Genomic DNA, 15,638 nt, shown 5'->3' on the forward strand with positions numbered 1-15,638 from the left:
TAAGATCGCTGTTACCGGGCAGAAAAACACAGAACAATGACTGAACGGCTCCTAGGATGATCTGGGAAAGACCAGCCCAGGAGTCATATTTTCTGAATACCGACTGATGGAAATGATGATGGATCTGCTCTGCCTGCTGCTTTTTATCACTAAACCAAGAGTTGACGCCACGGCAACGGCAGCAAACCAGTGACATCTAGGGGCGTCTGTGCGTAACTCCATAAACAACCAAAATTAAGAAGAGAGAATCAATTGACAGCGTTGAACATACACTAAACAACTATCTGCTTTATATAATGTTCTATATTTATCTTTATATTTTAGATTGTCAGGATTTATTTCCACTTTTTACTCCTTTGCATCACATTAATATTGACCTTGGATAATTATTACCATGTTTAAATGAACACAAATGTTGTCAGGTTTTAACCATGCTATAAATGGCGAGTGAAGAGAAGTTGTGTGCATTTGTGTTTGTGTGTGTGTGTGTGTGTTTTTCTGCCTCTGTGCAGCCTATGGGTCATAACCATATTGGGACTGTGTTTTCCATTCAATTCCCCTTAATAGCCATCGACCTCCAACACACACACACACACACCCACACAGACTACATGCTGCTATCCCCAAGTCTCGAAACACGCAGAGCATCAATCCAATAAGCCTGAGGTTGCTGTTCTTAGAGGCTGGATTTATTTCCCTCTAGACCTCCACACTTGCTACAGGCGAAAGCAGAAACCATAGCAGCTTTCTGCTCTCACCCATGGACAATGTCACTTAAGCTCACCTATTCTTTATACAGCTGCAGCCTACAGTTCGTTAAAAAAGAATAAATCATTAAAAAATGTTTCTCCTGTCACAAATAACCACTAAGCGTTCGGTCTTATATTGCTTTCATTGGGATATTTCTCTGTTGTTGTGAAATATTTTGGTCCTATATCTCATGTTACACACAGACAGACAGACTTTAACCTTCTAATTCACAATTTAAACTATTGAACAGTCACTTATGCATCCTGTGATGTACCATGTTTCCTCTTTTTAGGATTTAACTCCATTGTTGGATCCGTCATGGGTTTCTCCATTCTGATCAGCGCCGAGGTCTTCAAGCACCACCCTAATGTCTGGTACCTGGACGGCTCCATAGGGGTTCTCATTGGACTCATCATTATGGCATATGGAATCAAGTAAGACAGCAATTCTATTTTTGCTGGATTTGCTTTTGCAGGCGGGAGTGGGACAATTAAGGTATTGGTTATTGCGGGGAGTGGGCCGGAGTGGGAGCTGCACTGTAAAATCAATCCTACCAGGACCTCCAAGTTATTGATAACGTGAGCATTTAATCAAGTATTCTGCCTAAATGATTCAGACACTGAGACTTGATCATTGGACTTTCATACACGCCTTGCATCAAAATGCCTCCCTGTTATCTGAATATGCTGTCTGCATTGCGATCTGATCCCAGTAAGTGGGCCATCACGCTGTGTACAGCCATCCTTTCTTCTCTCTCCGAGGTTATGAGTTATTTATTTATTCATTAATAACTCATAATGTTTATGCTCGGGAGCGCCACACCCACTCACATACTGGAGCCGAGGAGGAGGCGGGGGGGCACATTTACAGCTTTCACACATTTTTATGAAAGAATGTTACTCTGCTGTCTGTTCAGACCCTGTTTCTGTCTCCACAGACTCTTGGTGGATATGGTTCCCCGTGTGAGGCAGACAAGAAACTACGAACGCTTTGAATGAGAGACCTGTGTTGACCTGAGGACCAGGTTCACTCACACACATGTACACACACACACACACACACACACGTACACACAAACACACACACACACACACACACACACACACACACACACACCTGGCTGCCTCCTGCTCCATGTGCCCTCTTCTCTGTCTTTCATGCACACATTACAGGTATAAACATATGGAAGCCACCCACTCCAGCTCCCATACAAACAAATACACGCAGATATTACATCTATAGTCATTCACCTATACACTCAATCTGCATTCATCATCATTCATCAACATATTACTGATGTCAGCACACATGTATGAGAGACATGTCTGAGAGACTTTGAGAGAATACAACAGCATTCAAAATCATTTCTCTGTGAATCTACCAAAATTGCTAAGAAGGAAAGAAAGAGTGAAGTGAAAAGGAGGAGAAGCTCATCACATTCCTGTCTGTCAGCAGGAGCTTAGTGTCTCTGTGGTGCTGCATTAAGACCATCATCATTTACACTGTGTAACACACGAGAGTATGTGGATCCCCGCTGTTTGCCTCAGCTGTTGATGAAGGGAGATTTGTCCATGAAATTCATCAAATAATGCAGACTTAAAGTGAAGTGATGTTAAGGCAGGAGCTGCGCCTGGTATTACTTTATTTTTTAGTGATTTTACAAATGTATTTTAGGAAAGATATTTTTAAAATGCTCACATTATATGCAGAGGATAGATTCTGTTTCCCTGTTATGCCTAAATTTATATTTTCGTTTATTATCGAGTTGAGATGTACCCCTCCACTTTAAGACTTAAATGCCATCACTGCTTTAAGTACAGACGCTATTCTGCGCACCATTTTTGTTGCTGAGCAGACAAAATAGACAGACACAACAGATGACTACAAAGTCAGCACTCACTTGAGTTGCCAAAGCAACATTAACAGCTTGAAAGTCTACAAAGAGAAATAAATATAAAAGGAGACACTAAGGACAAATATGGCAACAAAAAAGTCTTCTGACGTGTTTATATGCTTATTCTAAAGCACAGCCTACTGCAACCTGAGTTCAGTAATTCTTTATACTTGGTTTATTGCTGTGAATTATTATATTTGTTAGACTTTATTTCAGGGTATTCACATATTTTTCTTTCGTTAAATGACCTTAAACCTATTTCAGTGCCATACATATACTGATCAGGTTTCATTTGCAAACAAATCTTTGTTTATATCATTTCCTTAGTTATTTGTCAAAACTAATTCAGTATTTTTTGCCAGGCAACAGCAATCAATAGGTGATCTGTAGTAGAATCCAGTATAGATAGGAGGCTGATGATTTTTGGGGGGCGTTTAAGATGGAGAAAAGGTGTTGCATTGCATCGTGTTATGTTCTAGCTCTAACTCCTTTCAGCCTTATGGATTTATGGATGCAAAACCACTCAACGCTGCCAAGATGTTACATTTTTTTTCCTGAAACATTTGCTATTATTGTTATTTATCATTTGCTGTATGGAATGTCGCACTGAATCGAGTCGGGGGTATTTATTATTCCAGATTTTCCCCTCTACCACTGGAAGAGTTTGACACAATGACGTCTCAGTGTAAAATGAGAGGTCAAGCACAATGAGGAAGATAAGTCCACCTATGCTGATCTCATTTACATATGCATAACATGACAGATTTACAGCGACAGTGTTTGCTCTTTGCATTAACATTACTATTCGTTGATACGTGCATTACAAAGAACGTAAATACAAACTACAAAATCTGTAAATATGTTGATTACACTGTTTGGGTGCATCAGTAGCAATAGTCAGAGTAGTCATAGTATTTTATGGCCAATGTAAAAGGCTTTTTGGAGTAATGAACTTATATTTAAAGTACAGGATGGTCAGTGTTCCATAGTTAAAATGTTTACTCTATAGTGCTTATATTGTACAAGACATTTGACAGGTTATTGTAGATTATTGGTGACATGAAATGACAAGTGACTCTAGGTTCTTGCACTGTAAATGATGAACATCTCAGAGTGGGTGTAGGTGTGGGCAGACGCTGCTCTCCAAGGCCAAAAGGCTCAAACTGATGTTTACAGAGAAGAGGCACAATAATATTTCACATTCTTATTATTTTAAACAATTTTGAGGCAAATTATTAGCTTTCATTCAGTCCTGGAAGGGGTTTTGAAGCTATTGATAGACCACAACAGGAAACATGTCTGATTTTAGGATTGGTGAAGAATAACACCATCTCACACTGTCAGATCCAGATCTACATCTGAAATCTGACTAGTTACTCCCTGGACTATCGAGGTTTGTCAGAATTCTCCTCATAACCTTGAAATTCTCACAATCCTGCGAAGAAAACACCCCAAATATACAAGCCCACTATGTCAAACATCAGTTTATGTATAAGCACAAAACTCCACTCATCCATAAATGGGACATAAACGGCACTCCTTCCTTCTCCAGTCTGCACGTAATAGCGCTTTGAATGTGACTTGTGAGCCCCCTTCTGGTTGTTCAAAAGTATTTAATGGAGTCTAAAGGCATCATTCTGCCCTCAGGCTGAAAGCAGTGGAGCCTTGGAGGGAGAGGTTGTGTGTGCCTACATCCCCTCTGCACTGTAATTATCAACTGACTTTGCAAAAGTGCAAATTTATGGGTGTAATCCTTAGTTCCAGCGTGTGAAGAATTAGAATGAGCTCTAATCTGAGGGCGTGAATTAATTCGCTCCACTTCAACTCACCAACAGCACACTGATTTGTAATGTCTCCCCTCTCCGGTGCATAGAAGACAATCTCTACAACGACTTATTAGCAGAGCACAGTGTTTACATGCTGATAACCACCTCACAAGGCACAAACAAGCATCATGAATTGTGAGAAAAACTGTATCCCTCAAGCCCGTTGCTATTTAATGCTGATGAATTTCAACAAGATGAATTTATTGTATTTTAACTGGCTTAACAAAATGCTTATATAATCTAATTTTCTACCTCTTTTCATTGCAGTTAGTGTTTGTTTCTTTTTCATCTTATTGTATTTTTTTTTCATTTATGAGCACATTGCCGTATGTATGGATGGATGTTCAGGGTTTTGTGACTTAAACTCATTATAAACAGTTGATCTCTGGGTTGTCATCGCTGTTTCAGAGCAAAAGCTAAGTTACATTCCAGGCAGGCACTCAATTATTATTCATTAATTTACCTAAATATCTATCTTGTGAGTTTACACCAACATCAGATTGATTGCTTTTACCTGAAATGCACACAAACAAATCAAGATTTTGAAGAATTAACTGTTTTTGCTTATGAACAGCAATGACCTGCACAATGAACCCCAAAGTTGAGTCCAAAATGGGAATTCTTTTTTTTTTTTTTTTTTTACCATACCTTGTGAAATTTTTACAAGCCCTATAATCTACATAAAATATTCAAGGTTTATGAAACATGTGTTCTGAATGTGTGTTTGTTTGTATTCAAAAAAGCAAAACCTGCCAATATTTTAGAAGTCATGTAGCTTATTGTTCTGCTGTGAATCATGTGCTGTATGTTGTCATGGTTTTGCTCCTGGTGCCATATTGCTGCCTCGTATAGGAGCCTCACCAGTGTATTCTGCACAGTGCTCCTTTGACATACAGTATCTGAAGGGAAATTTGTCTGCGGCTTCCAACACATTTCTACCCTATACAACCTGGACTGCGTCGCCTCTTTTACCCAACAGATGTACAGATTATAGCTGCTCTGAAACTGCTCCGAAATCTGCATTATGCAGCTCGATCACCTGTGCCAAATTACTGAGAACATGTGTCCACTCCAGATGTGTCTTTTACTCGTGACTGCATTGATGAACTTAAATCAAACTGGAACAGGCACTGAGTCCTTCCTTCCACTATATTTCACTGAATTCTGAGAGCAATACAGCAGTGCTAACCCTTTCTCTAATGCTATTGGCTTTGCATGGGCTTGTAAAAATCCTTACAGCTTACACACACACACACACACACACATCATTGCAGATACACTCACACAGAAATATGTAACTTAATTTCCAGCAAGTCTGACCATGTAACAAAATTGTTTGTACAGTATTCAGTGGTATTACAGATGCTGTAAACAGTTTATTTATGTAACAGAACAATGAGGAACCTCTTTGTCAAAGAGCAAAGATTTATTGATGAATAAAGTTTTATCCTGCTTATTCGCCCACTCTGTTGACTGCAGACAATTTCAGACTATTCTTGTGGAGGAATCAAATCATTCAAACTAGAAGACATGGCTACTGAATACCCAACATATTACACCCATTTATCATTGCTGAACATCCAGTTCCAAGTCCACAGGCACTGATATGGAGTTGCTACACCTTCCTGCATTGTTTTAACTCGATTATGGAACATGGCTGCAGGGTTTCACTTCGGTTCAGTGGTGATGTCAGGCACAGGGGTGATTAGGTTTGGTTCACTATTGTCTAAAACATTATTGCACGATGAAGCAGTAAGATTTCCCTCTGCTGTAAATAAGGGGAGGGGCTCTACAATAACAAACAGCCACACAACATAATTCGTTTTCCATCACAACTTTTGCTGAACCCATTTGTCCACATACTTTTGGCCATGCAGTGTATATCAATTAAAAAACTAATGGGAAACTATAAGTGAAAATGTTTTAAACTTTTACAAACAGACGTTATAGAGTAACTCATGTCTAATCGTATACATAGTAGACTGTTTCACAATCTCCATTGATGTGAGTGACAGTAACAATAAACTACAGTGTGAAGGATTCCTTTTACAGCTATAAATTCACAATTTCAGCTTTAAACATGAATGTAAAAGCATACTGGCAGCTATTGCAAATGGTAAAAATCTGAATTTATAACTCTATTCATGTGAAGCAACTCAAAACAGTTTGAGGTAGAAATAACTTACTACTTCCTATGACATATACTGTTTTAAATGTACAAACGTGCAGAAAGTCAAACACTGGGGTTGGAATACCTTAAGAATTGTATGTTAATTTCACCAATATTTCACCATCTGTGTTTATGCAAAACATCTGTGCAGTGTGTGAACATACAACACCCACAGAAGGGTTTGAGTCATAGGAGAGATTATATCAAACAGCTTCTGACGGGGTTAAATGCAGTGCCAACACTTTAGATGTACCGGTAGCTCGCATCATCACCACCTTATGCCGTTATGCTCCTGTGTGTATCAACTTCAGAAATGACTACAATATTGAATGTTAACAAACAGGGTCACATGAACCTGTTAAACTCTGTGAATATCAGCCAAGTCTGAGTACTTATGTATACAGATCAAGACTTCTCTAATGTCTCTTAATGTCTGAAACATTTTACCCTTCTGCAGCAGTTGATAATATAACAGATAGTAGTGTGAGCAGGGTTCAGAAGCTGCTTGGTATCTACAGCTTACGTAGCAGGGCTCAAGGTATGCTGGGAAATGAGACTCTGTTGTAGGAGTTTACTTGATTTGTGACTTTGGCGTGTGTTGTGTTGTGTTGTGTTGGCTGGGTGGAGTTTGTTGTCGTGTCGGTGTGGGAGCGGCTCTGTCTGCACAAGCCCATGTATCACTTGCATGCTGTGACATGAACAGCTGGTTTTAACGTTTGTTTGTATTGTAAAGGAGCCTGTGTCACTGTTTTGGTGTGATTGTTTTGAATGTTACCAAGCCTTTCAAAAGCCTTTGTGCACTTTATATGAAATACTGTTAACATCCCTGTATCCTTGATCTACTACAAACAAGACGGTAGTTTAAGCACATGGTCTTTGAGTCAACCCTATTTTAGTGCTGCTACACTACATAATGCGTCAGACTCCTCAATAAACGAGGCCGGATCTCATGAATTCCTGAAAGTTACAGTAGCACTGCATCGTTTTATCCAAAGAGTGTCAAGTCCTCTCATACGCACCTCGTACCCGTGTGTGTTAACAAGCAAAGAGTCCAGACTGACACGCACGCTCATACGTCATAAATGTCACTGCATCCACAGAAACATGCAAACTCAAATCAGGAATCAAACCCAGACATTTGTCGCGGTAATTGGCTTGAAATGACTCCACTGACACACCAGCTGTGCTACGCCATGCTGCAGATTTACCTTTTTTACATGTCTGGTAATATACTCAGGTATTTCTCTCTCCAGCGCTTAGACACACGCCTTGCAAAGTGCTTTCTGGTCCTTAATGTAGTCTCTACATGGGCAGACACGGGTCAGAGACGGGTCGGACCTCACGCAGCTGAAGAGCAGGGGATCAGACTGGAACAGACAGCGTTTATTGTGATTGTAGGCCAGCAGCACCACAGAACTGTCTGAACTCTCTGATGTCAGGCAATCTACTTTGTACCTGGGGAAAAAAGAGAGAAAAACATCAGTAGCTGCATTAAGTCAAGACGATCAACTTTGATTCAGGTATGTGTTTGTGTGTGTGTGTGTGTGTGTGTGTGTGTGTGTGTGTGTGTGTGTGTGTGTGTGAGAGAGAGAGACAGCGTACTTACTTGGCTAGAGCTTCGGCACTGTTGAGATGAGGGAAGAACGCAGGTTCGCAGATGAGCCCCGCCTGGTCGCATGCCTGTTTACAGGAAGTGCCCGCTTCTGCATTCACAACCTGAAGTGCGCTCAGAGGAGGCCAGCTCCCCTTGCCGCTGCAGAAGTCCTACAGATGACAGTGAAGTGCAGTTGTAATTGGATTTGGTGTGTTCGAGCAGGGAGAAGAGCAGAACTGTGGGGCTTTGATCACTGCGGTTTATGCCGGCCTCCAGTCATTCCTGCTTCAGACTCTTCCATTTCCTCCTTAAAATAGTCCATAGTTTGTCTCATACATGCATGCTGGCTCTATTCCCATTACCTATTTTTGTGAAAATTACTGGGATGGAAACCTAGCTGCTGTTGCGTTTGACCTCTGACAGATCTGTGATTGTTCAGGAGAAGGGCCTGATGTGACCAGATGAGATTTCCACTCACCTGTTTTTCCATCAGGACGTTGACCCTCTGTAGCATCCCCTCACATGTAAACTCATAGGGGAGGTAAGGCTCAATCTGAAACACATCAGCAGCACGTAGCAGCATTATGGAAGCATGTTCAATTGGAATGAACCGTAAATTGCGGGAGGAGTGTAATAGGTTTCCATGGGGCTCTGTGGGAAATAGTCCGTCCAAGGGTGCTTACACTTTGATTGAAGATGGCGTGGAGGGCTCTCTCTACATCCTCCAAGTTGTCCACATCTACCGTCCACACATATGGCTCTCCTATGGCCTCGGCGTAAGGATGCTGCGACGTCACCTACAGCATAAACTACATACATCATGTTTTCAGCTGGAGACACTGGGTTGGTGTTAACGCTGGACCAACCAGTGTGAGGTCAGAGAGGTTAAAGGTTATGTGTGTACAGACCACTGACCTCTCTGATGTTGGGCTTTCCATAGAAGAATTCAGTGTTCAGCCGACTCTTTGGGGGCTGCATCCTGGGGTTTAGGAAAGCACAGCCATTGGCTATGGCTTCCAAAGGGGCGGGGCCCTCATATGGGAAAGACAATCCCACAAAAACCTATAACAGACCAAAGACACAAAACAGACACCCTGATTTCTGAAATGAATAAATTAAATGAACAATGAGCCTCTAGGCCGTGTTGCTTGTTTGTCTTGCGAAATCTGGCAACACTGCTCCAGGTTTCGACTGCGTGTGTTCAATCAGTACAAATAGTTCTATCAGATGCATTTCCTTCCTGTCACCACATGGTGGAAGCAACAACCAGCATGTTCCAGGGTTGGCTCAGTGTTCAGACATGCACATGAACAGAGCGAGATGAGTTTGTGCCAACGCTCTGTGACAAACTGACTGACCTGACCCCATCACTCTCTACATAACTGGGTATAGAAAATGGAAGAAAGGACGGATGAATTATAGGAGGATGTGAATGTACAAGACACCTAGAAAATTATGAAAATTCCTCAAAAACAGCCACCTGAAACCTTCCACTGGATGTGAGCTAGATGAAATGTGTGATACTGATGGTTGGAACATGTCTGATGTTTTTAACAGCAGTTCAGAGGTCACATTCAGCTGTCAAGGCTTCCTGTCACGCTTTGTTTAAGTGTAAGCAAGTTTCCCAAACGTTCTGCTAAGTACCACGTAAATCACAGTGCATCAATGAACTAATGTCAGAGAAATTATTCTACTACTACTACTTTTTTATACAATGATACATCATGACATTCCATTGCTGCTTCTCACCTTCGGTTTCTTTTATTTTAATGACATAACAATGAATAAATGCATCTCCTTTATTCACATGCCATCGTGTTGGATCTTTACACAGGCTCTAGTTAAAGCAGAGCTTCACTTCCAAATTAGAACAAAAGTGTTACATCATCTGACAACTGTCCTCCAGATTCACAACTTTATATCTAATCTATCAACACACAGAGTTGATGGAAACTAAAGTTCAAATCGGCTGTCGATCAAATGTCCACCCACTCCTCTATTTTACAGTCTGCTACAAGACTGCTGTCATTTTGCAGATGAATTGAAATGATGGAATGTCTCAAAAAACTCTGACCCTTTCAATTGAACAAAAATGAGTGACTTGCATGGTTCTCAAGCTGACCTTGCTCTGCCGCAGCAGCTTCTGCACCTCGGCCCCTGTGATGATTCCATGGTTTTTCACATAGCTGGGAAGAATGGAGGCTTTGCGATTCACCGTCGCATGGACCTCAAGGTACTAATGGATGACATTCAGGTAAGCACTTTTGCCCTGCATGGTAATAGCAAGAGGGTAAGGTGGGGGGAAAAAAATCAATGGACACAGCAAATCAACCACTGTCATATTGAAAACTTGAAAGCAAAGATGGAATCCAGACTGCTGAACTCCTGCGCAACAAATAACAATCCAGTCAACAGCCACCAGTCCACCTGTTCCATTGTAAGCTTTGGTTTTGTGTACAGTGGAACAATAGTAGCCACCAATGTTACACGCCAACAGGAAATGCAACAACCACTCACAGTTGTAATCAATTTACTAATTAACTAATTGTGGACAGCTGCTCCAAAGCCGAGAGCTGTCAATGCTGTCAATGGTTTCCTCCATCATCCCATCACAATCTCCATCTGTGTTTACCTTCCAAAATGTGGCTGTTTTGCCGTACACCAGGGCCTGGTTAAGTCTTCTGGTGGTCTGGTGCAGCTGGTCCTCTTCAGAACTCAGTTGCCGTTCCACCGCAAAACCCAGGAATGTGTTGTCTGGTGTGTGAGCTGCTCCCAGTGAGATATTATTTATCAAAACATGATATAATAGAGAGAGAGAGAGAGAGAGAGAGAGAGAGAGAGAGAGAGAGAGAGAGAGAGAGAGAGAGAGACCTACGGAACATGGTGTAAAACTGCTTTGGGATCAGGTTGAAGCCACCAAACGGATTGAGAAGGTTGTGCCTGTTTGCCCAACTTTGGTTGTTGAAGTCCGGCTCAGTACCAAAGGAGTCCAGCACACGAATCATGCAGCTAGTTCACACACACACACACAAACCCACACACATAATTACATTCACAAGCACGCACAAAAAATGTAAATGTAAAAGCAACAGCACAGAGTCAAACCTTAGCAGGTATGTGTGCTCTGAGTGAGGCTCCTCATTATTATTGTTGCCTATTACCATTCCTATCTTAGCAGTGACATAGAAAAAGCAGACAGTCTCTGATTATATCACAAACACCTCCTGCTGGATCTCTGCCTACATCAAACTCAGTTTCAACAATTGTGGCAGACTCACTCTCTTTAGATTCCTGATCGCTACTTGACAGAACACAATTACACCAAATGACCAAAAATTCAAGTTTGTCCTAATTGCACACAAACCTGACAATCTAATTGTGTTCTGGACAACATCAGGCAGCAATGAAAGGCACAGATGTAAAAATAGACATCTCCGTCTCTGTGGTTTCAAAATGTCAGGAAATGGCCAAATGGAGGCATTATGTTGTTCATTCAAATCACTGTAAACAGGAAGACAAAGGCTACGCGAATGGTGGGTGGGGGGGATTCAGATACTTGGGATTCAGATACTTGCCTGCATTTGGGCAAAGGTTCTTGCAGAAAAGAGTTAATTTGTCTCAGGCCAATAATGTCTGTATAGATCAGGTTTGTGTCAGGTTTTGGACAGTTTCGTGGTTGAACACCCAAAAACCTATAAAAAGAAAAAAGGGCAGGTCAAACTTAGTGTGAACGCAAAATTAATTAAATGACAAATTCTTGCAATCTGCTATTTTTGCAGCCCGCAGGAACACAGGCTGATGCAAAGGCCTTCCAGCACACACTCACGCTCTGAGGTCAGGTATGGAGGCAGAAAGGTGAAGATGGTGACCTAGGATGTACAGCGTGGCGATGAGGTCACTCCATTGGACTAACTCCCCCAGGGGGCCGCCATGGAAGGCATTCTCCACTATTTTGAGATTCGACTCATTTGTCACCATACCAGGATGCACCAGGATCTGGACAAGGAAGGGGGAAGTCCATAGACAAATAAATGCTCGCTTTTTGATTCCGATTTGATTCAGGGTCCTGCCAGCAGTTTTTGCACGACCCTGAAACAAAGCGAATGCTAAAATCAATACCAGCGAGTGTAATTCTAAGTGGTTCTTGGTTGAAAACTATTTGGTGGAGTACCTGTTTTGCAGTCCGCCCTGTGAGGTTATATTTGGCTGACAGGGAGCGCCCGGCTTTGACCCAAACCTCTTCCATACTGCGAACCCTTTGGAGGATCCACTTGAACTCATTTCTGCTCTCCAGGAATGGATACAGACCTTTCAGACTCTCCCGTACCACTGCATAGCCAGACCCTGCAGCATGCTGGAAACCATACAATACGTCTCATTTCACACCATTGGGTTAACCTGATTTAGATTTCATCCAAATCTCTTTACAATTAGGACAGTCACTATCCACTAAAAATCCATTAATCTAGTGATCATTGCGGAATATTGATTGAGAAGTAGATCTTTGTATATGCATACACTCTGTGTGTGTATGTCCATCAAAGATTCTTACTGTAAGAGAGAAAAGGAAAAATCCAAACTACAAATTCCAAAATGCAACTGCAAATCATTTCAAAAATGAACTTAATGAAGCCAATTTGATATGGATATGATATTACAGTACATCATGCATTGCCACTTCTTATGTTTCACGTTGACTTTAGTTTTTGCTCTCACCTTCTTTATTTCTGGTTGAGTTGATGGTACTCTGCCTGGGAGGAGAGGACACCAGGACTCTACCTTAACAGGACAAAGAAAGGATGAGAGTCAGTTACACACAAACACACAAACACACACAAAAGCACCTAGGTGACATAGGCGAGTACCTCGCTGAGGTAGATGAGGATAGAGCACAGAGATCCATTCACCCCATAGCCGCTGTAGCAGGGATCAGACTTCCAATGCGCCGTCATCCACTGGAGCAAAGTCACAACATAGATGGCCACCACACACAAAGCACAGTAGATACAGCATGTCACGTGACCAAAAACACAGAACAGTGGAACAAAATGACCTCTGGCAGAGCGGTGAGAGGTTAAAGAGACCAGACTCTTTTATACTTCAAGTATGATAATCTGATTTTCACCTCCACTTTCTCTCCACAGTGTAAGAATCCATCTATGGATTGTGGCGTCTGGCAGGTTTCTTTATTTACGGTTTGAACAACTAAGGACAGAAACACAAGAAAGTCGACATAACAAACAAAATATGTTTGATACCTGAGATGCAGAGATGCTTGAGGAAGAGGCCCAGTGCCTCTTGAACTCTTGTGAGATCAGATCAAAACTTGTTTCAGGGCAAATGATTAGAGAGGCCAGTAACAGATACTCATGAATGATGAATGAAATCTAATCTTTGATTCATTACTTCATTCTGACTACACTTGGTGAGGAAAAATGTGGTGCAGAAACCACCTGTGTGTCCTGCAGGGTTAGTTTACCTGAGTGGATTTCCTTTGCTGGCTTGGCTTGTAGTTTTAAGAGTTCCTCTAATTGAGCGACTTGCTGTTGCAGATAGAGTTTGTCAGACTGCAGCACCTCATTCATCTTCTCTCTCATCTGTCCTTTCTCTTCCTCTGCCTCCATTCTAACCTGCAGTGCCTCCACTTCCTCTTTGTAGTTCCTTACCGGGGGCGGAGGAGGGAGGCCTGATGCTAGGAGATGATTTATAATCATTAAATTCATGAATTCAGTTTAATCAGTTAAAACAATTCATCTGCTTTGAAGAATTTCACAAGACCAAAAAATGCATCAAAGAATCATGGCAGCAATTATGCACAACTATCTGTCCCTGATTAGAGGACTCGGATTCTTGGTTCTTAAGCTTTATTTGACGAGAATAAAAACAAAGCCTATTAGAGGAAAGTTATCTTACAGTCTGGAGATTCCATTATGCCTTGCAGTATGTTCTTGAGATCATCCAAAAACTTGCTCGTCTTCCTCATTATTTCTAGAAGAGAAAAAAGGGGACGAAAAGAGGAGGAGCAGATATTTTGTTTCTTTTTGATGAGGGAGGGAGTAGTCGAGTGGGTAGAGCTTCCGCTTAAGAACCGGAGGGTTGCCGGTTCGAGTCCCTGCCGAGGTGCCCCTGAGCAAGGCACCGAACCCTCAAGTGCTCCCCCCTCTGCAATGGGTGGTAATATAATGTAATGTAAGTCGCTTTGGATAAAAGCGTCCGCCAAATGATCGTAATGTAATGTAATGTAATTAATGACTGAAAAGGCCATTGTCATTATTCTGCTGTGATTGTGCCCAGCAGTGAGCCTCCCCCTCCCCCCACCCTAACAGTCGTCTAACCTGCCTGGTAGGGGACATGAATACATTTGTAACCAAGGATTTATAAATACTTAGACCAATAAAAGGTCAATTAAATAATAAATATAATAAAATCAAATGAAATAACATTGGTATTAGGTTAATTTGCATTAACATAATAGTAGTTTACAATGTTGATTTTCCTATTTATCCATATGCGTAATATTCCTGCAGCAGTAACAGCCAATCAGTGTAATCAGTGTAGAGAGAGAGGGAACATAGAGAGAGAACATGTAGATCATAGAGTTCTGAGGGGGCAAATCTTTCAGTTCAATACAGGACAGACTCACTATACACACTTCAAGCCCACTGTCACATAGCCACAAGTCATAACCAGCACATCACTTTTACAGTATTTAATATCTGCTATTATTTGATGGATAGACAAACTACAGGGCTCAAGTTCATATAGTACTTGATTGGTGACTGTTACATCTATAACCTCTCTAAAGTACTGACTACACTACCAGTTCATCTGCACTGTATGCATAAAGTAGACAACTATATGCAGGACTTAATTTCTTTGATCTGGTACTAATATAAAAACCAATGGATTTATGCCGGTGCACACGTTTCATTCCTGTAAATGAATTCTGTGAATGTGCTACATATGTCTGAGATGATCCTAACACTGGCCAATGATTTGCTCCTGCTGCAAGCTGAGGCTCCTCTTTCATTTCACCATCACCATTTATGATGCTGAGAAGAACACTTGCAGGATGGGTGAATGTGACAATTCATAATGCGGTGTAACCTCTTTATATATTTGTTATAGACCCATATTGCAGCATTGCACAATTCTTCTCACCTCTAGCTGTGTTAACTTTCATCCTCTCTTTCCCGTGCCACTTCAAGCCGTTGCCCCTGGTCACACCAACCACCTCATTGTCAGTGTTGCTCTATAATTATGAAGAGACATTAGTAGTAGTAGTACTAGTATGAGAGCGACAGCAACATGTGGGGTCAGACATAATGGACACCCTACACATGACCACTTAAAATGACCATTTCCAGAGTCCGGACTCTCAAAACTATGAATATTGAATGAACC

General features: G+C 41.5%; 1 protein-coding gene and 1 pseudogene across 1 annotated transcript in view; one reads left to right on the forward strand and one right to left on the reverse strand.

Moving 5' to 3' along the window:
- tmem163a (transmembrane protein 163a) overlaps positions 1 to 4,077 on the forward strand; it is a 38,575-nt gene extending 34,498 nt beyond the window's left edge. The window contains exons 7-8 of the mRNA XM_076162035.1: positions 1,043 to 1,184; positions 1,688 to 4,077. Coding sequence (XP_076018150.1) covers positions 1,043 to 1,184; positions 1,688 to 1,748 — 203 coding nt within the window. The 3' untranslated portion in view covers positions 1,749 to 4,077. The remainder of the gene's footprint in view (positions 1 to 1,042; positions 1,185 to 1,687) is intronic.
- A 3,818-nt stretch (positions 4,078 to 7,895) lies between these two features.
- Positions 7,896 to 11,239, reverse strand: LOC143009935 (alpha-1,6-mannosylglycoprotein 6-beta-N-acetylglucosaminyltransferase A-like; annotated as a pseudogene).
- Positions 11,240 to 15,638: the final 4,399 nt, after the last annotated feature.

This window comes from Genypterus blacodes, unplaced genomic scaffold (genome assembly GCF_046128005.1).
Source record: "Genypterus blacodes isolate CSIRO-AG114 ecotype Tasmania unplaced genomic scaffold, CSIRO-AGI_Gbla_v1 ptg000118l_1, whole genome shotgun sequence".
Taxonomy (NCBI): Eukaryota; Metazoa; Chordata; class Actinopteri; order Ophidiiformes; family Ophidiidae; genus Genypterus; species Genypterus blacodes.